Below are 27,994 nucleotides of genomic sequence, written 5' to 3'. Positions count from 1 at the left end.
CTTCGCCCCGGATCGGCTTCCTTTTCTGCTCTGGGCGTGGAACTTGGCTTGGGAACACATCTCTCCTGGCTCTTTCATTCCTCCAGGGGTCATCTTCCTCCCTGGGAACTTCCCAAGGTGACGGTCATCTCCCGTTGGCTAACTACTCGCAAAGGTGACCTCTGCTCGGACGCGCTACGACATTTGTTCCTCGCAACGCTCGACATCTACGCCAAAGACGCGACGGTTATTTACACTGACGGGTCTCTCGCCCCGGACTCGGGAGTCGGGTGTGCCGCCTTCGCCATTCCTTCTCTCGGGGTCGGTGCTCGGTCTCTGGTCGATCCCGGCCATCCCATAAACAGGATAGAGCTGTTGGCCATTCAATTGGCACTTTCATACGCTTCCGCTCATCTTGAAAGTTCAATAGTCCTCTGCTCTGACTCCAAAAGCGCGCTTACGATGTTACATTCGCGTTCAAATGATCCGGTAATCACCGCTATTCATGACTTACGCGACGGGTACTCCTACTCAGTGACTCTTTTGTGGTGTCCGGCTCACGTCGGCGTAGTGGGCAATGAAACGGCGGAAGGTCTCGCGGACGTCACCAGTCTTCCGCGTCCCTCCAAGATGGACTTTTTCCTCCCGGCTACGCTCTCCGAATTGAAATCCACGTGTAGTAAAGTGGTTACCAGTGCTTGGTGGGATTCCTGGCAGACCCGCGCCACCTCCTACGCGCGAAAATTGGTCACGACTCGCGGGGCAACCGAGTAAAATTTCGGGAGAGGAGTGCGAAGTGAACGCGTTTTTGCAGTCCGAGTTCCCTTGTGGACGAGAGTTGCCTCTAAATAACGATGGTGGCGTTGGGGTAGCGGCGACACTAGCCTAACAACAACGCCTATCTTCATTGCCTCTAAATAACGATGGTGGCGTTGGGGTAGCGGCGACACTAGCCTAACAACAACGCCTATCTTCATTGCCTCTAAATAACGATGGTGGCGTTGGGGTAGCGGCGACACTAGCCTAACAACAACGCCTATCTTCATTGCAGTCCAGGTGTAATTGGTCTTAGGTTTAAGAAACCATGTCAAAGGGTCTTGTACCGGCGCTTTTGAAGTCGCTGCGTCAATCAAGCTTTAAAGGACGGCTCATGTCGGCTCTTCGCATCACAAAACACCGAAGATACTGCTAATTCTGACCAAACATTTCTCAAATGTCTTACCTTCGCAGCTTTGTATTTTCGGGAGAACAAATATGGCCGGGGAAATAAATCATATAATGATACTCTCAAAATATGATCAGTGCATATCACTGCTCTATTATTCGGTCTTCCATATTAAGACTAAGTTTTGACTCTAAGATAGGCGAAACAACTTAAAATGTTTTTGTTAGCAATGAAAGTATCGTATTTTTCCAGTTTGTTTTTGTATTTAATAATTTAATAAAAGCAGTTTTGAAAACCCCTGGTAGGCTGTAGCCCATCTCAGCCAACGTAAGGTTTATTATACCCTCCTACATCTACTGAAAAGGTGTATTTCTGGTAAGGCTTGCGTTATACAATTTCAAGTTTTTTCAAAATACAAAATATTTATTCTATACTTATAACTAAAAAAATATTAAATTTTTATAAAATCAAAACGCAAAAATATTAAAATCGACAATTTAAAAAAATTACTAAAAAAATGTGATCAGAAATCAACGACGCATTTTTCTGTAAAAATAAAATACAATTAAAAATGGTAATTAAACGTGTAATTTAAATGAAATCTGTCAGGCCTACGTATTCAGTGGCGGGAACTTGTAAGATTTGGGTGGAAGACGTCTTGGTCTCCCGGTGGCCGTCCTTGACGCATCCGCCACAGATTCCGTCGCCAAACATTCTTTTGGGTCTATAAATATTTTCGTATAAGCTTTTATATTTAAATAAAGAGTAAACGTGTTTACAATAAATATTTTCGATAGTCTAATACCTCAGGCACCATATAAGTATAAAGAATGTTATTATTTCTAATTAGTGAGAATGACAACACCCTACGGCGGACAGTCGCACCGTTGACGTGAGCCATCCAACCCACCGAAAGGCGCAGCAATGGGACGACCAATCCCCACTTCGCGCACTGCCATGGTAATAAGTGTAAATACTGTAGCACCACCGACAGACACCCAGCTCACGAACGAACGAGAGTTAAGCTAGTGGTCCCCCCAAGGTTACTTAACAGTATCGCAAGCGTTACGTCACTTCCACGTCGCATGACGTTTTATCTGAGCTTTATTTACGTTTCAAAAAGCTCACGTCCATTACCTCCGATGCTAATACGTAGACGCCGATTTTAAACATTGTAATGGACGCCCTCTGTCGGTTATTTTACGTTCTACATACGGTTACGTAACCTCCGGTGGACCACTAGGTTAAGCGCCTGAAAGCGGACACACTGCGAACCAAAGGGCCACAGCGCCTCATGCGGTGACCCGCCAGAGCGTCAACCTCCCCCAGTAATCGGGGGTACAGCTGTGCACCAGTTAATGTACCTGTTGGCCCGTTAAGCATTAAAGGGATTATAACCTTCAAAGCAATATTTATGAAAGACCCCTTCAATTTTTCAAATTACCCTGTACAGTGGCGCCAAACATTTTTAAAGGCGAAGATAAGAGCGGCCACAGCTGCAAACTTTGGGGTTCCACAACAAAGACCCGAGTTTATAATAGCTTAAGATAATTAAGAGCAAAGCTACAGTCATTAACACCCAAGTATAAATAAATACTACTTGATAATACGTCACCAGAAAATGTTATGAATTACTAGAACATTCTAGGTTTGGACATACAGTAGTGGTCTTCAGCATTTCTTCTTCGATTTCGGGTCCGCTTGCTATTTTCCCGGGGCTTAGACGGATTCCTTTCTGCAGCGACGGAAGTGATCGAAGACTTTAGGTTTCCGCGGGTAGATCTGTCATCTCGAAGTGGCAAACGGTTCGAAGCGGCGGAGCTCATGGTGCTCTTGGACGCTCTCCCAGCTCCCTCGTGTCGAGTCACAACTGCTTCTTCGTAGCCACTTTCTGATCTTGTAGTCTCAATGCGGGAGTAAGTATCGGTATAAGTTCTTCTGGCTGGTTTTGCTGCTGTACTTTGAGAACTCTCATCGTGGTCTTTTCCCGAAGGTGCTCGATTCCACTTCGTGGTGCTCTGCGAATCTGTTTGTGGATGCGAGGCTTTGAAGCGAGCCAGCAAATCTTCAGTGTCTGATAACTCTTCAGTATCCGATATCTCTTCAGACTGATTTTCCATAGTCACTCTAGATACATGCTCCGACTTCTGACGTAGGTTCTTTACTGTAGATTTAAAATAAGTTTCGTCTGATGAGTCATCTGATTTATTTTCCCAAGTGCCTTTGGATACGTGCTTGGATTTCTGCTGTGTTCTCTTTATTCTAGGTTTAAAAGCATCGGTGTCTGATGAGTCTCCGGATTGATTTTCTACAATGGCTTTAGGTGCACGTTTCCTAGCTGTTGGTGAGTAAGGTTTGGGTTTCTGAAATTCGGTTTTTCCTCTAGCTTTAAAACTAAAATCACCGCCATCGGTTCTAGATTGAAGATTCATAGCGGAGTTTCCATCTTCGCGACTGCATTTATCCCTTGGGGCTTGGTCCTGTAATCGACAATTTAGTTTCTTTGCTTTCTCCACAGTCGATGTATTCTTTACTACGGGTGTGGTTCGCGATAGTTTCTTTGGAGCAATAGACTTCTTGGCTTTTGAGTTATTCGAAATAACCAACTCGTTCAAGCAAGTTTTCACATCCTTTGGTTTATTTTCTTTTTCGTCTTCTTGGGGCTTACGCGAACCCAAGCCTTTGCCTTTAGGACAAGGCCATTTGACGCCGATAAAGCTGGGTCCGGCACTATGACGTACTTTACATGTAGGCTCTTCGCGAGGTTCTGGTGTCTGAGACTAACGTGGAGTCTCAAGTCCGTCCTTTACGGCGTCCTCTTGTGAACTAAGTAACTTAGAGTGGACATTTCCCTCATTTCCTGAAGAAGAAGGCGTTACGTTCTGGGATAAGTCCGTCTGGCCTTCGTGACGTCCTAGGTCACCCAGACTCGCTGCTGTTTCTATCCTTGAGTGAGAGTTGGGTCCTTGAATAGAGAACTTATTCAGTTCACTTTCCAGGTGCTCTTTCCTCGATACGTTTAGCTCGCCTTCTTGTAACGCTGGTCCGTCATCGTTGGATTCGAGAAGGCAATCATCATTACTCGCGTTGACAGAACAGTTAGTGAACGAGTTGGCATCACTTGGGCTCGGGTCATCTTGTAAGATTGTATTACCTCCATCGAAAGGTTTTACCGCCATTTCTGACTTTTCTTTCGCTATTGGGAGTACACAAATTAAATCCATTCTATTCAACACTAACAATTGCGCTAAAATCATCTTGTTCTGATGTTTCTTTCATTTTGGACCAAACCATAAGCTTCGTAAATTTTTTTACACCTGATTACCACTTCAACTGGTTCCAAAATGATAATGGTGATTATCATTATTTCTACCTGATAAGACATCTGATAAATTGATAATTCTGCAGTTTTGTTTATAAATATTTCTAGCTTTAATTTGTGCGTAGGAAAGGTAAACGCTGTAGCAAAAACGCAACACGCGTAGCAAAAACGGTAGTAAAACGTAGCACAGGTAACACGCGTAGCAAAAACGTCCAACTAAACGTCCCTTTCTACGAAGTCCCTATCTACCCCTCAGTGAAGACCAAGAATCCCTCTAGCGAATTGAAAAATTAAAAATTTTCCCTTTTTAGTCTTATATCGAATATATATATTAGAAGTGACACTATTGCTATGGACGGAATGTCGTTAAGTGTTGTATGTATTTTGTTGTTTGTTTGGTGTCGTGGAAAGCGACGACACGGTAGATGGAGCTGCGAAAAATAATTTATAAAATTTATTTTATTGGCGACGCCGGGATTCGAACCGACGCCCTTTTACCAATCAAGTCAAGCCCCCTCACGCAGTGCCGTTAATTTCCGCGCCCTCCAACCAACCCCCTTAAAGGGAGAGTGACCGAAAAAAAACAAGTTGGTCTCAACTTAGGATCGTATTTTATATATCTAACGATAGGAAATCACATGGCCTCAACAGCTTTTGTATTAGTTTGCCTACCTGTGTCTACTAAGGGTGTATGGTTTTGCTGGTCTTGGCTTTCAGTTTTTTTTCCTCGACTTCACCCCTTTGCTTCCCTTGCCACCTCTCTTGAGTTACTTGTGCCCGTCCCGAACTTTAAACTTTTTTAACAGGCTAGTGTGAAATCCGTATAGAAGGGGAGTTAGTGTGAAAAAAGGGCCTTCGTAGAAAGGGAGGTTTAGTTGGCAGTTTTAGCTACGAGGACTTTTTGCTACGCGTGTTACGGGTGTTGCGTTTTTGCTACAGCGTTTACCTTTCCTACGCACAAATCAGATCTAATTCATTAAAACTAAGTTCCCGGGCGAAGCCGGGTATTAAAGCTAGAAATATTTATAAACAAAACTGCAGAATTATCAATTTATCAGATGTCTTATCAGGTAGAAATAATGATAATCACCATTATCATTTTGGAACTAGTTGAAGTGGTAATCAGGTGTAAAAAAATTTACGAAGCTTATGGTTTGGTCCAAAATGAAAGAAACATCAGAACAAGATGATTTTAGCGCAATTGTTAGTGTTGAATAGAATGGATTTAATTACGAAACCTACAAATTGATCGTTTAAATAAAATTTATTCGTCATTCAGTCATAACAAAAGTAAATATATACAAAGACTTTACATTAAAATAAACGCATCCCCAATTAAATTAACTTTGGTCAGAGGTTGAAGCCGGAGACATGAACAGGTTGGACCCGAAGCGGACAATTCGATCGACGTTCATCGGACATTCGCCAAATGTTTTGGAGCAGGCTTCGGAACCCGATCTGAGACCCAAGGCGAAGGCTCTGTTGAAGATGTACGTCGCCGGGAAACCAGATCGCTCTTCGGGCTCGACGATGTCTTCCACGCCAGCGTCGCTTCTCGAAATCGAAACCGAAGTATTGAACTCTTCCAGCACAATTGTAGATGGATGTGCCACATTCGTAGCCTCGGTTACGTTGTCCGAAGTTATTCCTTGACTGTCCTCGTTAGCTTGGCTTACTCGCTTGCCTCCTTCACCTTCAGAGACGTCCGGAGCAGCTGAGGAGTCTTCCGCGGGAGCTCCTTCGGTGCTATCTTTATTCACTAAAACGATGTCATCGTCAGCACGGAGATCGTCATCAACCACGGTTTCTTTGGTGCCCTCGTTCCCGAGATCCGTTGAGTTGCCAGAGATTGAGAGAGATTCGTTTCCTAACCGTAAGTCATCCGAAATCAATAATCCGTTTGTAGCTAAGGTAAGAAATCTTTCATTTGGAGTGGTTGCGTCCACCTTGAGAACAGGCGTTAATAGATGTTGAGCCTTCTTTTGAACTTCTTTGGTGATGGATAAGGTTGGCTTCTGCACACTGGTGACGGCTTGCGAAAGTGGAATAGTTGGGATAGCAACCACTTTGATGGCTGGGAATGGTTTGACGATAGGCCAGTGGAATGGCGCTGGCCGCCAAACTTTAACCGGTTTGTGGACGTAACCAGGTTTGCTGGGCGTAACCTTGACCGCCCAAGGGAAGTCCCGCTTGGAATCGAAAGTGAGAGCATGGATGATGATAGAACCATCTGAGTGTTTAGCATTCAAGTCTTCCTCGCGATCGTTGGCGGCGTCACGACCGACCATTTCTAGTTTCTCAGCGAGATTTGGGCTTCGGACGACGCTGAAGTCGAAGGGCTGGTATTGGTAACTGCCAAAAATTAAGCTTTCATTATAGAGAATTGAGTTGCTTGGTGTAGTTTGACTGAATTTTCTTACCCGAGGGAGTTAGCGATACTATCGGCGTAAGCCCCATACCGAGAGACGTTGGCTCCTGCACCGCACACCAGCTTCAAAAGACACATCTCCTGGTCATTGCGAAGAAGGAATTGCAACGCTGTTTCGGCAGTCGATGCGGCAGGAGATTCTACTGGTGATCGACCTGATAATCTTTCGTCGGGAATTGGACGTCCAAGTAACGCTGGCATCAAGCTACATAGCACCGCAATTACAATCATGTTTAGTAGTCCTAAGACGATACCTGCTAAATAATTATAGAAGTAAAACTGATTTGAAATATGTAAAATGCCACCCCTTTTATACTAAAATATTTTATGTTTGTTTTTAACGTTATGGTAAAAATATATTTTTAACTTCCTCTGATTGGTGAATAAAAAATGTGTATTCAAATAATGGATAGTTAATAGCCAGGTTAAGCCACGCCTCAAACAAACGTGAACGGGGAACTTACAGGAGTGTAAACGTAGCTTTATCTGTATAGTCTATACTCAGCTACAAGTACACGTTTTCAAGGCGTGGCTTAACCTGGCTATTAACTACCCAATTGCAACGTGCAGAGTATTTCTATCCTATCCTATTTGTTTTTCCTTTGGTTATCTATCTTTACTTCACGAAAAAGTAAAAATGATCAACATTAGGGGACAAAATCTAAACTTGAATATTTTTTAGTCAAAGAACAATCTCCGGTAATCTTTATAAGTATAAACTAATTCCCGTTTGAAAATTTTAAATGAAGTGCGCATAATAACATCGTAGAAATTGTGCCGAATAGGGTCAAAATTTGTGCTGTTTCAGAGTCATCACATTGCGTACGATATTGCGCCACATTTTTCACTTCGAAAACATGCGAACACAAACTTCGCGAAAGAACAAAATCGCTTTGAGCAGCGGCAAGTTATCATCGTAGCAAGAATGAAGCCCCACCCTAGTCATACTACCTAATGCAATTAGATAATCTTGGTGGAATTAATTAATTCATTTGACCAGGACCAAACAATTACTTGAATTTGACCCGATTGATATGTAAAAAATCCCCAATATAAGGTCAGAGGAACTATGGTGATGGCTTTGTTGGGTTCAGAAAACAACATTTCACTTTGAGATATGTACTCAAGCAACGCTAGTTAGTTAATTCACATTAGAGCCGAAGAAAGGAGTTTGAAATTGAATAATTAAAAAAGTTAATATAAATGAATTAATACAATTTTAACGCCCATCTTTATTCAGCAATCAAAGGAAATTCAAAAAAAAATATTTTTTAATGAAACGGTAACGAACGCAAATTATTACAATTCAGTTTCACTCTTCAAACTACTTCAACTCCCTCTTTCTGCAATTAAATATGCTTGCTTTAACTGCTTTGCTAGGCAGTGATACTTTGGTGTCCAATTACTGATGAATGATAATCTGGTCGATCACCAGTTGGATCCCCAGGGTGCAGCATCAACTGCCGAAACAGCGTTGCAATTTCTCCTTCGGAATGATCAGGACATGTGTCTTCTGAAATTGGTACGCGGTGCAGGAGCCAACGAATCTCGGTATGATGTGTACGATGATAGTATTGCACACTCGCTTGGGTAAGTTAAGGTACTACGTCAAGTACTCTGATTTTCTGCACTCTTCTTGGACAGTTACAAGTACCAGACTTTCGACTTCAGTCGGTTCTATCTTTATCAGCGTTTCCAAGTTCAACTTCAAGCAGTATTTATCTTCGATGTTCAAAATTACGCCCAGCACACCCGTTTACGTTAACTGCCCAGTGGGCACAACAGCCATTCGTCAACCCTTTCCCGGCCCTCAAGAGTGTTGCCACGACCACTGTTTCACTTTCGCAGAAGGTTAATTCAGCATCAATCACTTTTTCCCGGGAATCGTTGATCAAGTTCACTCTGCCGCGGATAGTAAGGTAGATGGGGCTATATAAGCTCGAAGACTATTATTAGCTAAGCTTTGTCCTTTGACGTAGATGGTAACTTTAAAAAAAAGCTAGTTAGTTAGTATTACTTCGGCTAATTTGCCTTCTATAATTGAGAGAGCTATCGTGTGGATGAATATAACTTATATGCAAGTTTGAAAATAAAATACTGGTAATAAATGAAAAAAAGCGCAAATTAATTCAAAATAGTTAGTGTTATTGTATTCTATTCGTTAAACGAATTAACAAACGAACTTTCACCCCTTATATCCTAGGACACCCGACATAAATTTAAAATATGACTTAGTTTTCGTCACGGCATTATTTTGCTAGCTTAACCTTTGTTCAAAATTTCATCGAATCGGTGGATGTTAACTACGGTGTCTGAGACAAACGTTAATTTCACCATTTGAGTCACTTGAAAAGAAGCTTTACTAAATGTTAAGCCTACAACTTGTTCCACTACTCAGTCTGTATCCACTCTCGAACTACGGTGCGGACCGTTAACTGTAGGGCCCTCAACATTTTTTTAAAAAAGTCTCGTAAAAAGGCCGCACCTTTTATTGTTGTAGTTTTATTTACAATTTTAATTAATAGTAATCGTGTTCATAAAACGGGTGTAGGTCTTCTCGTCCCTGGAACACTGGTCCCCGGTACTTAAGTAGCCGGATTTCTAGTTTCAACGGAAAACTTGTACCCGGATTTCTAGTCCCCGGATTTTTCGTCCCAAATAAAACATATATGGTATAAATTAAATAAATGTAGACGTATGTATAAATTCAGTTTATTTAAAAATGTTGAATAATTCAAAATGAATACAATGATGATTTACTTTTTAAAAATTTCTGGATGTTTAATCCATCATATTGCGTGACTAATGCTGAAATTCTTTCGTCGAGGTCTCTGTATTTATGTTTTTTGGGAGTATTGGCACACCAGTTTGATTTTGAGCCAATTTCAATTCCGCTAGACTTTGTTCCTTTTTATAGCGTGTATGAACGGCCACAAGGTCGGATCATAGCACGAAATATTGAACTGAAATCCTCTGTGCCAGGATTCAACGACGTTCTTGGTCTTTGGGAAGTCACGAAGCACGCTGCCACGAACCGACCAGAGATCAAATGGAAATAGAGCATTTGAAGGTACCATCCATAAACCAACACTGCGATTTACTTAAAATGTTAAGATTGTTGTTTGTTGCGAATGGCAATATTCTTTGCGAGTCCTCTTGACCAAAATCAAAAGAGGAATTGATCGTTTTCGGTCGTTTTCTGTAATAAAAATTATTGTTATATCAATTAATAATATATTTCGAACCATCTTACTTGTAACGGTGACGATATTTCGAAACCATGTCTTTGTAAGGGCTGGGAACCAACAAGGGGATTGACCAAAACCTTTCGTCTTTGTTTTCTAAGCGTCCATTTCAAAGTGTTAACGTTCGGTAAATTAATAGCAACTTCGTCGCTAACCTCCAAAACTGCAAAATAGCGTGCGGGGTTATTCCAAATTGACCTTAAGAAAAAAAAATTACTCAAAGACTTGGTGACTAATAAAAATAACTATACCTGCTTCTTTGGTAACTTCTGTGCCATCATGATGATGAGTTCCAACACGTAGAGACACTCTTCTGTCAATTGTGTAAAGGCGTGCTTTACAATTTTTCTTTCTCAACAAACCCATATTATTTTTCCACCCAATCCCGTTCTGTTTTTAGTAAATGGATAGCCTTCAATTTTAATCCAATTGCTATTTTTATAAATGATATGTTTATTTTTTAAATTAATACTTTTTACTTTAAACTATATTAATACAGCATATCCACTAAAAAGGAACCAAGGCGAATATCTCAAAATCTGTTTTAGGTACGAATTTGAAATTATCAGGTCGCATAGAGTATGCAGGGGAAAAAACCTACTATGAAAATGGTGATGACCTTGAACCGTGTCTTCAAGGTCATCCAAAAATTATCCCGAGAACCGTAAGTGTTAGAAAGTTGGTTCCAATTAAAAAAAAAGGATTCATCGTCACCTTTTAGGTCTATATAGCTTTGACCCGATCGGATTTGACCAATAGGAAGTCGAGAAAGGTTTTCCATAATCAAAAAAGTCTGAAAAGGGAAAATTATAAGAAAGCACTAATAAATCTAAAAACAAATCGTGTTACATTATCGAAATTTGCTAGACAAACTCATCATGGTGGGATTCCTTAAAGTTTGTAACACTGGATGACCTTGAAAAGGCGATTCAAGATCGTGAAAATATTATCTCGCAATCCATTTTTAGGAAAGTTTATGGTTCTACCAGTGACATGTTAATACAGGCCCTTGGACCTCTTCTGCAAATACTCGACGTGCATTAGCTTCCCGAACGCAAATTATTACAATTCAGTTTCACTCTTCAAACTATTTCAACTCCCTCTTTCTGCAATTAAATATGCTTGCTTTAACTGCTTTTCTAGGCAGTGATACTTTGGTGTCCAATTACTGATGAATGATAATCTGGTCGATCACCAGTTGGATCCCCAGGGTGCAGCATCAACTGCCGAAACAGCGTTGCAATTTCTCCTTCGGAATGATCAGGACATGTGTCTTCTGAAATTGGTACGCGGTGCAGGAGCCAACGAATCTCGGTATGATGTGTACGATGATAGTATTGCACACTCGCTTGGGTAAGTTAAGATACTACGTCAAGTACTCTGATTTTCTGCACTCTTCTTGGACAGTTACAAGTACCAGACTTTCGACTTCAGTCGGTTCTATCTTTATCAGCGTTTCCAAGTTCGACTTCAAGCAGTATTTAACTTCGATGTTCAAAATTACGCCCAGCACACCCGTTTACGTTAACTGCCCAGTGGGCACAACAGCCATTCGTCAACCCTTTACCACCCATCAAGAGTGTTGCCGCGACAACCGTTTCACTTGTACCCGGATTTCTAGTCCCAACTGAAAACTTGTACCCGGATTTCTAGTCCCAACGGAAAACTTGTACCTGGATTTATCGTCCCAACGGAAAACTTGTACCCGAATTTCTAGTTCCAACGGAAACCGTGTACCCGGATTGATCGTCCCAACGGAAAACGTGTACCCGGATTGATCGCCCAAACGGAAAACGTGTACCCGGATTTCTAGTCGCAACGGAAAACGTGTACCTGGATTTCTAGTCCCAACGGAAAACTTGTACCCGGATTTCTAGTCCCAACGGAAAACGTGTACCCGGATTTCTAGTCCCAACGGAAAACTTGTACCTGGATTTATCGTCCCAACGGAAAACTTGTACCCGAATTTCTAGTTCCAACGGAAACCGTGTACCCGGATTGATCGTCCCAACGGAAAACGTGTACCCGGATTGATCGCCCAAACGGAAAACGTGTACCCGGATTTCTAGTCGCAACGGAAAACGTGTACCTGGATTTCTAGTCCCAACGGAAAACTTGTACCCGGATTTCTAGTCCCAACGGAAAACGTGTACCCGGATTTCTAGTCCCAACGGAAAACTTGTACCTGGATTTATCGTCCCAACGGAAAACTTGTACCCGAATTTCTAGATCCAACGGAAACCGTGTACCCGGATTGATCGTCCCAACGGAAAACGTGTACCCGGATTGATCGCCCCAACGGAAAACGTGTACCCGGATTTCTAGTCGCAACGGAAAACGTGTACCTGGATTTCTAGTCCCAACGGAAAACTTGTACCCGGATTTCTAGTCCCAACGGAAAACGTGTACCCGGATTTCTAGTCCCAACGGAAAACTTGTACCCGGATTTATCGTCCCAACGGAAAACTTGTACCCGGATTTCTAGTTCCAACGGAAACCGTGTACCCGGATTGATCGTCCCAACGGAAAACGTGTACCCGGATTGATCGCCCAAACGGAAAACGTGTACCCGGATTTCTAGTCCCAACGGAAAACGTGTACCCGGATTTCTATTCCCAACGGAAAACTTGTACCCGGATTTATCGTCCCAACGGAAAACTTGTACCCGGATTTCTAGTTCCAACGGAAACCGTGTACCCGGATTGATCGTCCCAACGGAAAACGTGTACCCGGATTGATCGCCCAAACGGAAAACGTGTACCCGGATTTCTAGTCGCAACGGAAAACTTGTACCCGGATTTCTAGTCCCAACGGAAAACGTGTACCCGGATTTCTATTCCCAACGGAAAACTTGTACCGGATTTCTAGTCCCAAAACTTGCGGTATATAGTCGGGGCGCCCAATTTATGGCAGCGGGGTTCTGCGTTCGCGCTCAACCCTTCACTTTCGAATAATAAAATTGAAATGCAAATGATATGTTAGCAGCCTCTATTGCACGGTTCCAGTTAAATAGGAGGTACATTGAAAACCGTGGAGCAGCTTAACATCGTTGCTCAATTATTCAAACTCACACTGCGACATCAATTAGGATATGACGCAATTTTAGCTGCAGGTGATTTTGTATGGTGGAAGCTACAGCTTTTCCCGTCCGGTAAGAGATACAGTGTCCATGGTTAAATAGATTCCTGACTATACTAATTGCAATCCATACTCATATCAAGTCAGCTATGTCCTCCGTTAAGAGAGCAAAATTATATCATTGCTTAAAGGCTGGTTTTCACCAAAGGTAATAGAGACCCCATACCCTATACTCCAAGTCACGGTTAGCTTCAACCACTTCCAAAGGTGGGGATATTTCGGTCTCCGCCAGAAATATAATCCGCGAAATAAAGTGATCTATGTGAAATATTATTAGATTAGAGTTAGGTGGAATTTATTGTCTGACACTGATACGAAGTAAGAGCTTGAAAGGGCTAATAACATCGGCTTCTACATTAAAGAGATCATGGGAACCCTGTTTAAATATATTCTAGAGATTAGGACTAACGATGGGACAGAAAACAGCTTTATTTTCTATGGAAATTAACCCGATGATTTTCCCGCGCAAGAATGCTTTTTTCGAGAATTGCCTTTAAAACCCGGAAGAGGACTGCGGCCATCTATTGATCAGACAATGAAGTTACTCGGATAATTATTAATGTTAAATGCCGAACGCATTAGTTGTCTCAGGTAACGTTGATTTCGAGTACACAGATCTTTCCCATTAGCGTTTTCGAAACGAAGCGATTACTCCGGCAGTAAGTGGGTAAACGCTATTGCAGACTACGTGCAAGGCAATAATTCCAATAGCAGTAAGAATTAATGTTATCTTTATTTTCACTTAATCGAAAAAATCCCGACGGTGAGCATCGATTCCTAATATTCCGATAGACCTAACCCATGTTTTCGCTTACCGTCACTGCGATTTAGACCTACTGAAAATAAGCCCTTATGCAATTTCGAATACCAGCCTTAGCGGAACAAACCAAATAAACTCTAACTCGTATGCTCAAACGCACTAATGTGTATGTATTAATAAAACGTACAAAGAGTGTAAGAATTATTATAACACGCCTATTATTTTTGAACGTGTTCGTGTATCGGTTTATGCAGTAGTTTTTACCTCTCCAATGGGACTTTGTACCCTAGGAGAGGTTATACAACCAGCGTGTCAGTGTGTGTGTGTGTGTGTGGCCTGCGAACGTGCTAAGGAAGGGTCGTATGTTATTTTTACTGATCGAGATAATGTTGTTTTTTGTCTATTCTTTGATCTTATATTTTTATCTTTGGTTTTTTGAGATTATTTTGTTTCCACGAAAACGTCCAGTTTTGGAGGAGACTTTATAGTGTGTAGGTCGTGTTGTTTAGCTTATCCGGTTTCATGATAATAACGTCGAAAATTCCTGTTTGTTAATGGTAAGGTGTCGCACTAACTATTCCGTCTACGGTCATTTATTGATATACGAGCTGTGGTTTAGTCAAGTGGCTTTCTGTGCTTTGTGATGGTAAGTTTTTCGCTGCTTGTTAATACATTTTTTATTGGTGTGGATATTTGGACATCTACGATTCCTAATGCAGTCATTGATTTCCTGGGTGTGCGAGTCATTATATGATATTGGAAATTGGACGGCATTGGTCTTTTTCATGCGGTATGTGTCACAACGTCAACAGGAAGTGTACTACCAGATGTCGAATATATTGCTATTCTACGGTATCTTCATCAAGGGCGAGTGTTGAAATAAAATGAGCGTTAAAGATGCGGCAAGTATTTCGTAAGCGAGAAAAATACAAATACCCTCTGTAGATATTTCTTTGATTAAAATTGGCTTCGTATTATATTTAACTGATAAACTTGTACTGTAAATAGGGTTAAATACAATTGTGCATTGTTTTAGTACGTCTAACTCGCTGTTGTAACTACTTAATTTATATTATTCTGAATAAATTAAACTCGGTTGTTTTGTCTCAATTATTTTAATTAAAATTAAAATTTTATACCGAGCGGGATTGAACCGGGATTACGTTTTTAGTAAATAACTCTGAATTGCGGAGATTTATCTTTAAGGGTCATCTCGAGAAATTAATACCACTAGGGATAATTCTTCCGAGGAGAGGTATATTTTGGCTTGCCAACTTGTTATACAATCATTACCTCTCCGAGGGGACAAAGTCCCCTAGGAGGGGTTATACAATCACCGTGTCGGTCTGTCTCTGTCTGTCTGTGTGTGTGTCTGTCCTGCGAACGCGTTCGCATTATCCGTGCAAAGGTTAATCATTGCGTACGCAGTTTCTCGAAATTTCTGCGTTCGCAGTTTCTCGAAGGGTTGGCAAAACCCACCGTGTGACGGTGAGCGTTAACGGATTCATTTGCGGTTGGGTTTGGTTTGGATGGTCTTTATTTCGTCAACGCTAATTCAAGTTGATTGGATATTTCGTTCGTGTAATGATAATGTGTAGGTTGTGAATGTTGAGTTCGTGTTATGACGGTTGTGGTAGTGGAGTTTGTTGTGTTTGTGTTATGATGGTTGCGGATGTTGAGTTCGTGTTATGACGGTTGTGGGTGTTGAGTTTGTTGTGTTTGTGTTATGATGGTTGTGGATGTTGAGTCTGTTGTGTTTGTACGGGCGTTTTCTCTCCAACTTCTTCTTAATGACTTTGGGACGGACTGAGTGCTGAGTGTTATGCAACCTCTCAACGGCCAATGGCAGGGTTTCCACCAATTGTACACGGTATTCGAGTATCAATTTGCGATTTATTGGCGCCGGGCGGGAATCGAACCCGGGTCTGCCTCGTGCAAGAGATTTACTCTAACCACGCAGCCACCAACGCTTGTTAAGTTACGGTGTTTTTCTAAAAAAGAGCTTTGGCCGAGGGGTCGGACATTTATCAAAATCCCGTACACTTTGTCTAAAATCGCAAAATCTTTTAACTCTGTCTATGGTAAATTAACATTGAAATCGCAAAATAACTTAAAAAATAAGGATAAAATCGCCAAAATCTCTACGAAATCCCGAAATCCCGTACAAAATAATGGCAAGTGTCCGACCCCTCGGCTTTGGCGAATGTCCTTTACAAAGTTAAAACGTTAGGTACTATAATTTATTCTACATAATTTTAAATCAGAATATTGTAGCGGCTGACGAAGGACTATACGGTCCGAAAGCTCCCAATCATTTTATTTTAATAAAATCATTCTTTAAATTCCATGAAGTAGCAGTACTTTTTATTATAAATCATCATAACAATTGTAAATAGAACCATGGAACAAAATTTTAAAATTCAAGATAATTTTAAATATTTGTAAATTATATTAATCTTATATTTAATGAAATATTTATAAATTATATTAATCTTATATTTAATGAAATATTTATAAATTATATTAATCTTATATTTAATTAAATATTTATAAATTATATTAATCTTATATTTAATGAAATATTTATAAATTATATTAATCTTATTTTTAATAAAATATTTATAAATTATATTAATCTTATATTTAATGAAATATTTATAAATTATATTAATCTTATTTTTAATAAAATATTTATAAATTATATTAATCTTATTTTTAATAAAATATTTATAAATTATATTAATCTTATATTTAATTAAATATTTATGAATTATATTAATCTTGTATTAAATGAAATATTTATAGATTATATTAATCTTATATTTAATTAAATATTTTAGTATTTTAATGTAAAATTTGATCGTGATCAGGAATTGAACTCGGGTCGCATTGTAACAATGCGGATAGTTCACCGCCGAGCCATTGACTTCCTTAAGGAAAATATTAAAGTAAAGGAACCATTATGATAAGGTGGGTTTTTTTACTAAACGGATTAATACAATATCTGTATATATTGTTTATGGAACTTTGTTTTTTAATTTTTGTGAACCTGTTAAAGTCTTAATATTTTACGTATGAAAATCTAAAGGTCAAATCTTGTTTGAGGTTATTTTTTTCCACGAAAATGTCCATTTTTGGAAGAATCTTTACAGTGTGTACGTCGAGTTATTTAGCTTATCCGGTTTCATAATAATAACGTTGAAAATTCCTGTTTGTTAATGGTAAGGTGTCGCACTTCTTGCTATAATTAAATTTTCGATTGTTTGGTTTCTAAATTTTTGAAGGAATTTGTTGCTTGATTGCGTTAAATATTTCTTCCGGTTATTTTTCCTTTGAAGCCTGATCGATGGAGTTAATAGTATATATTTTCTATTAAGTATTTTTGTTTTGAAGGCTGATCGATTGGGTTAATATTAAATATTTTTATAGGTTATTTTTGCTCTGAAGCCTGATCGATTGAGTTATTTTATATTTTTCTATTTGTTATTTTTGCTCTGAAGTCTGATGGATTGGGTTATTATTATAAATTTTTCGATGAATTATTTTTGCTCTGGAGTCCGATTGGGTTATTATTATTAATTTTTCTATTAATTATTTTTGCTCTGAAGCCTGATTGATTGGGTTGTTATTATATATTTTTCTATCGGTAATTTTGGCTCCGAAATTTGGTCGATTGGGCTTTTGTATTTTAAATTGTTGATTGTGTTGAGCTTTTGGGCGGTATTGTTAGCATTAAATTATTGTTCTTTGTGTGAAATGGTTTAAAGTAGGTTTTTTTTGTTATTTAGGAATTGTTTTATGCCACGAGGTTGGTTTTATTGAATTTGGTGTAGTGCTTTTTAAATAAGAGTTAGTAAATTTTGAATATTAGATGGCAGGAGACGAGGGTTTATCTAAAGAAGAACTAAGAAAGGGTATCGGTTTTACCCAGGTTATCTTCATCATGGGCGAGTGTTGAAATAAAATGAGCGTTAAAGATGCGTCAAGTATTGCGTAAGTGAGAAAACTAATAACAAGTACCCTCTGTAGATATTTCTTTCATTGAAATTGGCTTCGTATTAATTGATAAACTTGTACTGTTAAGAGGGTTAAACTCAATTGTGCATTGTTTTAGTACGTCTAACTCACTGTTGTAACTACTTAGTTTATAATATTCTGAATAAATTAATTTCGGTTGTTTCGTCTCAATTATTTTTATTATAATTAAAATTTTATACCGGGTGGGATCGAACCAGGATTACGTTTTCAGTAAATAACTCTAAATTGCGGTGATATATTATAACGACCGGATTGTGCCGCGACAGCTTCCCAATCATCCACCGCCAACCTGGTCTCCCAGACGTTCGCGCTCCGAACAATAGTGGATTGAGCTACAACAGCTTCCCCGAGGTTCGCGCTCCCGCTATATATGGGGGAGACGTAGAAGGGCCTAGTCAGTTCGAGTCTGGCTCTGAACCCAGCCGGATCTCTACCAAACCAGCCGTCACAGCTTCGCCGAAACCAACTGTTCCTGTTTTGCCGAGGCCAGCCGTTCTCGTCCCGTCGCAGCCTGACATTGCCGTTAGTTCGCCGCTCACAGTGACTGCACCAGCCGGGTCTGCTGAGGCCACCGTAACTACTACGCCGTCGTCCGTTGTCGTCACGCCGCTGCCAGTCACCACGGACCTGCTGCCAGGCGATACTAATCCTAGAATTTTTTATATTAATTTGCGGTAATACATTAAATAACTTTACAAACACTAGGACTAGGTAATCAGCAAGAGACTGTTGAAAAAGTAAACGGAAACCAATGTCACGTTTCGAAGATGGATTACAGTATCGAATTTTGCTGTTCTCTTCAGGATGTTGTGATATTTTTACGTTTCAGGATGTGGCGATATTCTTACGCTAGGTCAGCTCATTCTAGCGGATGTAATACAAAGTAATAAAACGGGTTCAACTTGCAAGTTTTATTCTGCATACTTTGGAATTACCTGCATAGTGTTCTCTATCTCTGGTTAGGGTAGAAAATGGAAGAATTTTGGAGAGGCTGGCAATCAGGGTGCAGTGGCAAGAGTCCGTGAGACAGATGGAGGAAATAGCGTTTCTGCTATCCACTTTCCGCACTGACATTTCAGATAGAGGCTATTTGGTGTAGCAGTCTATCGCGTTCTATCTATTTTAAAATGTTTATCAAATTTCCTTAAAAATAAAAGCATTTACCCTAAATTTGTCTTTTTTACACAAAATAGGTAATTTTTTAAATTTTTTATCAAATTGACCATTTTGGCAAAGTTTTGTTAAATTTAATGTTTTTCATTTTTGAAATATTTTCGTTTGAAGTTGCCAAAACATTTTCGGTTGCTAGAGCAAAATGGAAGCCCATTGCTTCATGTTACCCAACGGTCTACACACCACCCTAGTTTCAAAACAATTAGTAAGAATCCCCTCGGATAGTCTAACTTGTTAGATAGTCCTTGTTAGTTCCAACTAAAAGGAAAAATGCGCTTTACAGATTCACGATCATTTTATTTAAGACGATTCCAAAAATATTCCCGCAGACAGTGTTGCTTATAAGCTTTCCATAAAGCAAAAACCAATTTGGATCTCTTCTGCAAATACTCGACGTGCGTGGGCTTCCCGAAAAGGATGAGCTGGATACCCACTTAAGGCACCCGGGGGTAAGGCCAGAGGCTTTAACCAACCGTGCCTTAGGATGGCGGAAATCGTTAGAGCAATTGTTAAAATTAGGGATATAAACCATGCTATTTACTGCAAGATATTGAAATAAAGTTCCCAAATCTCCCTATAACGGCTAACGACTTTCTAGCTGCAAGGGGATCGGGTGTCCGGGTAATCTTCTATTGGTCTATGATGATAGATTCCAAATGCCGCATCAAATTGATGCTCTCCCAGCTCTTATACCACACGCGGTTTTAATGTAACCACGTGGGCCTCATTTTCTATCTAGTGTAACGGGCAATAAATGTATCATTTTCCAAAATTGGACTCTTAAGGATCAGTTCCAAGCCTTGTGATGTGATGGCGCGAATCGATTTTTATTTTGTTATCGTAGAAGAATTTCTGACCTAGTTTAAGACACCATGTCAAAGGGTCTTTTGAAGTCGCTGCGTCAATCAAGCTTTAAAAGACGGCTCATGTCGGCTTTTCGCATCACACAACACCGAAGATACTTCTAATTCTGACCAAACATTCTCAAATGTCTTACCTTCGCAGCTTTGTATTTTCGGGAGAACAAATATGGCCGGGGAAATAAATCATATAATGATATTCAAAAATATGATCAGTGCGTATCACTGCTCTTTAATATTCGGTCTTCCATATTAAGACTTAATTTTGACTTAAAGATACTCGAAACAACCTTAAAATGTTTTGGTTAGCAATGAAAGTATCGTATTTTTTCAGTTTGTTTTTGTATTTAAATTTACAATAAATGTATACTAGAGAATAAAATAAATAATTTCATGGAATTTATAGCAGTTTTGGAAATCCCTGGTAGGCTGTAGCCCATCTCAGCCAACGCTTAGCGCCGCTACTAACGTAAGGTTTATTATACCCTCCTACATAATACCTAGAATGTATTTACTAAGAATATTTCAGCATAGCATTAACCCCTGCTACCATCCTCACAGCTTTTGTGGAGAAAGTTCGTCTGCATTTAAGGCGCATTCAAGGTGATACGTAGTCTAGATTATCTTTGATACCATATAGCAAACTTGAATGGGAAAGCAGACGAATATAACCTACAAAGGCTCCGAGGATGGGAATCAGAATCATGTAGTCCAATATTCTTAGTAACTTCAATACATTCTTGATAATACTGAAAAAGTGTCCTTTTGGCCAGGCTTACGTTATACAATAAAAAGTATTTGAAATACTACAAAACATTTATTATATAGTTTAAACTAAAAAATATATTAACTTTTTATAAAATCACAACACAAAATTAAAATCGACAATTTAAAAAATATTTATATTAAAAGGTTTGATCAGAAATCAACGACGCATTTTTCTGTAAAAATAAAATACCATTATAAATGGTAATTAAACGTGTAATTTAAATGAAATCTGTCAGGCCTACGTATTCAGTGGCGGGAGCTTGTAAGATTTGGGCGGAAGGCGTCTTGTTCTCCCGGTGGCCTGCCTTGACGCCTCCGCCACAGATTCAGTCGCCAAACATTCTTTTCGGTCTATAAATATTCTCGTATCAGCTCTATCTTTAAATATAGTTTTCAATGTTTTTACAATAAATATTTGCGATAAATAGTCTTATACCCAAGGCACCATATCATTATTGTAAACGTATAAGCAATGTATTTTTTTCTATTTAGTGAGAATGACTACACCCTACGGCTGACGTTCGCACCATTGACCCACCCGCGTGCAAATGTTGCCACAAATCCATCTTCAATTTTACAGCGAGTAACATCAACATCAGATACCCTGATTTTTGCATATTCTTTTTGGAGCACTACTTTCTTACATTTTATTTGCTTCAAAATTTTTCCCCCTTACAGAATTTGTTATCGGAACAAACTAAATTCTTGCATTGTACGGCCTTCAAACTTTTTTAACTTCCGACACATTTTTTAGGAAAAATCATTTAAATAAATTCTTTCATTAAATTTTTTAAATTATTCAACGGGAATATAACCTGCTAAGCAATCTTTATGGAAGACCCCTTCAATTTTTTAAATTTCCCTGTACAGTGGCGACAAACATTTTTAAATCCAAAGACAAGAGCGACCAGAGCTGCAAACGTTGATGTTCTACACCAAATACCTGAGGTTATATTCCCTTTAATAGTATTGGGAGCAAAGCTACGGTCATTATCACCTAAATATAAATAAATACATTCTTGATAATACGTCACCAGAAAATGTTATGAATTACTAGAACTTTCGAGGTTTGTACTTAGAAAATGCCACTTCAACCATTATTACCTGTCCCAGAAGGCCTAGCGCTAATATTGGGTCTAACGACTTAGCACGAAGTTCACCAAACATGGACATTCTAGAACTGACTAAACACGTTTAAAAGGGCCTAGTTATTAGTTTGATCCATCACCCTTCTTACCATTGATTTCTGATGGAACAGGTACAACCACGGTGACCTCGTCGGTATCGCGATCTTCAGCATTTCTTCCTCAATTTCGGGTCCGCTTGCTATTTTTCTGCGGCTTAGACGGATTCCTTTCTGCAACGACGGAAGTGATCGAAGACTTTTGGTTTCCGCGAGTTGATCTGTCATCTCGAAGTGGCAAACGTTTCAAAGCGGCGGAGCTCATGGTGTTCTTGGACGCTCTCCCAGCTCCCTCGTATCGAGTCACAGCAACTGCATCTTCTTGGCCATTTTCGGATCTTGTCGTCTCAATGCGGGAGTAAGTATCGGTATAAGTTCTTCTGGCTGGTTTTGCTGCTGTACTTTGAGAACTGTCATCGTGGTCTTTTCCCGAAGGTGCTCGATTCCACTTCGTGGTGCTCTGCGAATCTGTTTGTGGATGCGAGGCTTTGAAGCGAGCTAGCAAATCTTCAGTGTCCGATAACTCTTCGGTGTCCGATATCTCTTCAGAGTGAGTTTCCTTAGTCACTTTAGATACATGCTTCGACTTCTGACGTAGGTTCTTTACTGTAAATTTAAAATCAGTTTCGTCTGATGAGTCATCAGATTTATTTTCCCAACTGCCTTTAGATACGTGCTTGGATCTCTGCTGCGCTCTCTTTATTCTAGGTTTAAAAGCATCGGCGTCTGATGAATCCCCAGATTCCACAAGGGCTTTGGGCGCACGTTTCCTAGCTATTGGCTCATAAGGTTTGGGATTCTGAAATTCGGTTTTACCTCTAGCTTTAAAACTAAAATCACCGCCATCGGTTCCTGATTTAAATTTCATAGCGGAGTTTCTATCTTCGCGACTGCTTGGGGCTTTAACCGATAATCGAAAATTTAGTGTTTTTGCTTTCTCCACAGTCGATGTATTCTTCACTACGGATGTGGTTCGCGATAGTTTCTTTGGAGCAATAGACTTCTTTGCTTTTGAGTTATTCGAAATAACCGACTCGTTCGACCCAATTTTCGAATCTTTTCGCTTATTTTCTAAGACCTCCCGTTCTTCTTCTTGGGGCTTACGCGACCCGAACCCTTTGGGGCAACGCCAATTGACTGCGATAAAGCTGGGTCCGGCACTATGTCGTACTTTACATGTAGGCTCTTCGCGAGGTTCTGGTGTCTGAGACTGACGTAGAGTCTCAAGTCCGTCCTTTACGGCGTCCTCTTGTGTACTAGCGAGCTTAGAGTGGACATTTCCCTCATTTCCTGAAGAAGGCGTTACGTTCTGGGATACGTCCGTCTGGCCTTCGTGACGTACTAGGTCACCCAGACTCGCTGCTGTTTCAACCCTTGAGTGAGAGTTGGGTCCTTGAATGGAGAACTTGTTCAGTTCACTTTCCAGGTGCTCTTCCCTCGATACGTTTTGCTCGCCTTCTTGTAACGCTGGTCCGTCATCGTTGGAATCGAGAAGGCAATCATCATTACTCGCGTTGACAGTCCAGTTAGTGAGCGAGTTGGCATCACTTGGGCTCAGGTCATCTTGTAAGATTGTATTACCTCCATCGAAAGGTTTTACCGCCATTTCTGACTTTTCTTTCGCTATTGGGAGTACACAAACGATACATTTAACCAACTTAATTTGAAAGATGATAATTAACTTGAATAGCAAATTAGTATAGCACCCGAAAAAATGGTTATGTAAACTTTTTGTGGTTTCGAGATTAAGCGTTAGGAGCGCTGTTGATTTACTATTCGGGGTGAAATGTGCGTAGGAGCCTCCATTCCTACCGCTTTATAAAAATTCCATAAGATAAGTTTACGCATTGAGCTGTTTAGCATTAAGCAAAGTGCAAATGGGCTATAGTGATGTGGCGTAGCCTAACGACGGTACTTGAGACCCCGATACCCTTTGGAATCTCTTGTAACTAGGGCAGTGTTATCCAAAGGTCACTTTTTTCTATATCTCTCCAGGCCAGTGGAAAATAGTTAGAAATCAAACGTAGCAAAATAGTAGAAATTTTTTTAGATGCACTTTGAAACCAATAATCCCGAATAGGCTACGAAAGGGCAGAGGGGCTAAAAGAAAGTGGCTTTTATTGAAGTTATAGACTCAGTGCGTAAGATAATGTTAATCACAAGTATCGCCGTCTACCGACCGAGTTTTAAATTGAATGTGTGAAAGCTGTTATCTCAGTACAGTACCTTAAGACGAAACATCTTTGTTTTGATGTGTTATTCTCTCAACGCTGCCCAAATGCGCAGTTGGAAGGCAAATCTTCAAAAATAATTTAATAGCCAAATTAACCCGAAATATTCACAGAAAAAAATCCGAATTAATATTTGGTGAAAAAATTGAATTTAAAGTTGCATATTAAAGTTAGTATGAACTAAATCGAAGAATCGTCGACTAGCAAGCGCCACAAATCGTTTATTAACGCAACTCGCGACAACCAGAGGCTAAAGGGCAAGACACTTTCTGCTAATATATAAAATTTAAGTGTTAGTGTTTCTACTAAATGTTTAAAACTTAAGAGCGACATTATAAAAAAACTAGTTACACTGAAAAACCCGTTATTTATTAACATAGGTAACTAGAAATCAGTTTTAGCTGGCTATTTATAAAAATACCATGTGAAATGGCTTCCTATAAATTAACATTATTCGTGGATTGTACAAAATGGCGGGGCCCACAATATCTATTGGCTTGAGGATTCGATGGAAAATAAAAAAATGTATTACTTGTGTCCGAGCTGATGAACAGTAAATTTGGCAGGCTGACAGGAGTTAAATCGAATAAACTGGGAGACGTCGGCGAGATTCTTTCAGCGGCAGTCTGGTTGGACAGCAACGTTAGATTTGAAGGTTCAAAAGTCATCGCCTGGTCGAGTAACGTCCCGAAACCCTCCCAATGATTTGAACTAGCTACGTTGAGCAACTCCCTGTGGAGATATTCCTAATAAGTTTCTCTGAACAAATGTCAAAATTTAAATAACATACTCCGACTCTTCAGGTTCAACATTTACTCTCATCAAACTCTTCGACGAACTCTCTTCCAACGCAGTGCCTAGTCTCAGATTGTTCAGTTTGGTCGCGGTTGAAAGGACACCCACGGCTGACAATAGGTTTTCACCACATTTTACAAGTACCGCTGGAATCGTCTGGAAACAGAAAGATGGAAAAAATTAAGTGTTCTGATTAGGAACCACCATGTTCATGGATTGGCCCAGTTGGGCGCTATTAGCGATTACTCTTAAAAGACACTATACACCCCATAGACACGAGGTGACCATTGATTTCTATCGAGTGAGGTTGAGAAGAAATCGGGGTTCCACGGGGTTGCATTCACCACCATAGCCAACATTCACACTAAGAAGCAACAAACACAAGGAAAACGCAGTCAGCCTTTAAACAAGCTAACGCAATGTTTTGTACATATTTCATTGGACGAGCCTTTACGCCGAACGTTTTACGGGCGGGGGGAAGACAATTTCTTAGTTTTCCCCTTCCGACGGCAGCAGGAGCTAAAGCGTCTAACCAATGAAAACTGTACGCAATAAAATGCACTACTTTTGACGGGTTGCGTTCTCCTAGTGTGGGGTGCTGTGTTTGTTGCTACTAGCTTACACTAGTAAGAAGGACTAATATTGTCGATTTCTCAGTATAAGAAAAGAATTTAATCTACCACAATTTATTTTGATAAATATTATGTAAATACGCATTTTTTCATATTTAACTTATTTTTGTACAATCGTCATAAAATATGACGCTAGCCCTGGGTCATAAGACGGCGAACGTGAGACACGGATATTAAAACGACCGTTGTAAATATGTCTCTAATTTAATTAAACTACGTCAACTTTTTAAATTTCAATCAATCGGGCTCGATACGCTAGGTTGGATGCGCTGCCGAAAGCGGCCTCTATCGTGACAACCAGGTATTACAATTGAGCCGCTAGTTGCTTCAAAGCAACATCGGCAACAAGCGTATTTCAAAACATACGGAAGACGGTGGCCTACCTGGCGCGCTGCCTCGTCTCGGAGCAATCTTTCGTTTTCCACGATCAACTGACGTCGGGTTTCCATCAGTTGGAGGTTTTCCCTTTCCAAATGCTTATTCACGCTCGACAACTTCTGACATTTCAGTTTCCAATTTTCAGCTGAAACAGGAAATGAACTTTGCTTGAAAATTTGTTCTTATTCGACCAAAGAAGAACCACGAAAAATTAACCCAATATAACACTAAACCATTCTTAATTGCGGAAAGTTTAATACATATCTTTTACCATAAGTACCTCTCAAACAATAAGTATGACAATTAGCTAAGTATATGAAAGAACTGATTTTCAAAGCTATTGCGCAATCAACGATTAGTTCAGCACGGAGCCCCTAGCGATTAAATATACTCAAGACGAAATAAACCACTACAAAGGACAATAATATACTACTCAGTTCGGTTGCAAGTCAATGTCGCAGCTCGGTGAGAGTGTCAGTGCTAAAAAAGGTTCGGTAGTAAAATAATGCTAGTACCCAATAAGTACGCGTTTAGGCCATTTCAGGATGTTCCCTACTTGTATGATAAACATTAAAAAATTGCACTTTTATTTATTTTCCGAAACCCTTGCGTACACCTAAATTAGGCTTTTAAAAAGAAAAAATATGCAAATAAATTGGGAAGTAGCTTTAGTATTAACGCTTTCAAACAAGCACTAATTTCGCACGGTTATGCATTCCAAGTCCCTAATCTATGCACTCGACTAAATGTTCTATAATTACACTGGATTCTCGAATCACGTTTCCGAGGTATATCTCACTATTAATACTTAAATATATTGAATATACACAAGTTTCCAATATATTTCTAAGGAAGAAGTATTAATCACCTAAGCTATTTAACTGAAACATGCACTTTATCAGGTTCGACGCGGATTCTAATGGGCGTTAATTCCCCGCAAAACTGCGGATGTGTTCTGCGCATCAGGCCACAAACGTAACGGTGTGCAATACTTTCCCTAGCGATGTAAAACATACAGATTTACCAGCCAAGGGATAGTTCCTTATTTATACACTTTATTTTAGTTTGGCGAACTTATTAGTTATTACACGTTGTATTTTGCCCCGCACTATGTTTCTTCCTAAACGTATTTTGATAAACATGGAAACCTACGAAGGTACAAGTACTTATCTATTACATACTTCCAGTCTACATTGAATGTAAAATTATTACTTTTAAATTCAAGTAGCTGTACTATAATTAAGTTGCCGAATTATGCAATTAAAATATAGAAATAAGAAATTTTAAAGCCAAAAAAATATTAAAATACCAATTAATTATAAAAACTGTTAAGTAACCTTGAGCGATTAGCGAGTATATTAACCCTTTGTTTGGAAATGTGCGCTTTAAAAAAAAACCCGCGACTACGAACCTCTCTTCAGCCGCAAACTCCTGGCCCCCGTCGTCTTCTTTAGGCTTACTGATAAACCCTTTCTTTTTATTTTACTGTTTGACTTATTCAAAGATTCAGGCGTTATTGAAACCGATGATTCAATTGAGGCAAACGAAGTATTCATAGCGTATATACCGCGATCCACAAACTCTTTTAATTTCTAACTTCTTACACTAATAACCGTCTTCCACGAACTTTCAAATTTCACTAATGCACTTCGTGGTTACTGTAAAAACCGTAAGTCACCGTAGTTCAGAGTTCAAATGCAAGACTGATTACGACGGCGTCACAGTTCAAAATGGAAATTAGTGGAACATGTCGTTCGACTACTCATACCGTAGTGTATCTTCTTTTCGTGAGAGAACCAAAACTACTGTCGACAGAGGGCCTTAGACAATAAGTCGGTAGTAGATCTAAATACTATTAACATAAATTTATTGCACCGAAAATAAATAAAAAGGCTTGCT

The 27,994-nt window shown here is 39.6% G+C and overlaps 3 protein-coding genes across 4 annotated transcripts; all 3 read right to left on the bottom strand.

Annotated features, from left to right (window-relative positions):
• Positions 1 to 1,759: 1,759 nt before the first annotated feature.
• On the bottom strand, positions 1,760 to 22,949 carry LOC149951923 (uncharacterized). 2 transcript variants are annotated; one of them, XM_090168379.1, is made up of 2 exons: positions 22,114 to 22,949; positions 1,760 to 1,868 (listed from the first exon to the last, which is right to left on the bottom strand). In XM_090168379.1, the coding sequence occupies exon 1, from the start codon at positions 22,925 to 22,927 to the stop codon at positions 22,184 to 22,186; it is 744 nt and encodes a 247-aa protein (XP_090024505.1). In that variant the 5' UTR covers positions 22,928 to 22,949; the 3' UTR covers positions 1,760 to 1,868; positions 22,114 to 22,183. The 2 variants fall into 2 exon arrangements, with proteins under 2 accessions (XP_090024505.1, XP_090024504.1); XM_090168378.1 differs by lacking the exon at positions 1,760 to 1,868 and adding an exon at positions 21,119 to 21,227.
• LOC149951922 (uncharacterized) lies at positions 2,779 to 27,929 on the bottom strand. The gene is made up of 6 exons (XM_090169698.1): positions 27,507 to 27,929; positions 26,101 to 26,240; positions 25,081 to 25,241; positions 24,823 to 25,022; positions 23,021 to 23,682; positions 2,779 to 3,672 (listed from the first exon to the last, which is right to left on the bottom strand). Exons 1-6 carry the CDS (start codon positions 27,649 to 27,651, stop codon positions 2,779 to 2,781), a joined length of 2,202 nt encoding a protein of 733 aa, XP_090025824.1. The 5' UTR covers positions 27,652 to 27,929.
• Positions 5,712 to 7,162, bottom strand: LOC149951924 (uncharacterized). The gene is made up of 2 exons (XM_090168377.1): positions 6,887 to 7,162; positions 5,712 to 6,818 (listed from the first exon to the last, which is right to left on the bottom strand). The coding sequence occupies exons 1-2, from the start codon at positions 7,123 to 7,125 to the stop codon at positions 5,807 to 5,809; spliced, it is 1,251 nt and encodes a 416-aa protein (XP_090024503.1). The 5' UTR covers positions 7,126 to 7,162; the 3' UTR covers positions 5,712 to 5,806.
• Positions 27,930 to 27,994: the final 65 nt, after the last annotated feature.

Source organism: Leiobunum rupestre, chromosome 3 (assembly GCF_980474605.1).
Source record: "Leiobunum rupestre chromosome 3, qqLeiRupe1.1.hap1, whole genome shotgun sequence".
Classification (NCBI taxonomy): Eukaryota; Metazoa; Arthropoda; class Arachnida; order Opiliones; family Sclerosomatidae; genus Leiobunum; species Leiobunum rupestre.
This window is presented reverse-complemented; position numbering and strand designations above follow the sequence as displayed.

What these genes read in the sequence shown, in the direction of transcription:
- LOC149951923 (XM_090168379.1), bottom strand. Translation starts at nt 22,927, where the DNA reads ATGAAATTTAAATCAGGAACCGATGGCGGTGATTTTAGTTTTAAAGCT.
- LOC149951922 (XM_090169698.1), bottom strand. Translation starts at nt 27,651, where the DNA reads ATGAATACTTCGTTTGCCTCAATTGAATCATCGGTTTCAATAACGCCT. An exon ending in GAGTTTGCGGCTGAAGAGAG is followed by an intron (nt 26,241 to 27,506) that starts GTTCGTAGTCGC and finishes TTCCTGTTTCAG; the next exon opens with CTGAAAATTGGAAACTGAAA. An exon ending in TATCGCGAACCACATCCGTA is followed by an intron (nt 3,673 to 23,020) that starts GTGAAGAATACA and finishes CCCGTAGTAAAG; the next exon opens with AATACATCGACTGTGGAGAA.
- LOC149951924 (XM_090168377.1), bottom strand. Translation starts at nt 7,125, where the DNA reads ATGATTGTAATTGCGGTGCTATGTAGCTTGATGCCAGCGTTACTTGGA. An exon ending in AGTATCGCTAACTCCCTCGG is followed by an intron (nt 6,819 to 6,886) that starts GTAAGAAAATTC and finishes AATTTTTGGCAG; the next exon opens with TTACCAATACCAGCCCTTCG.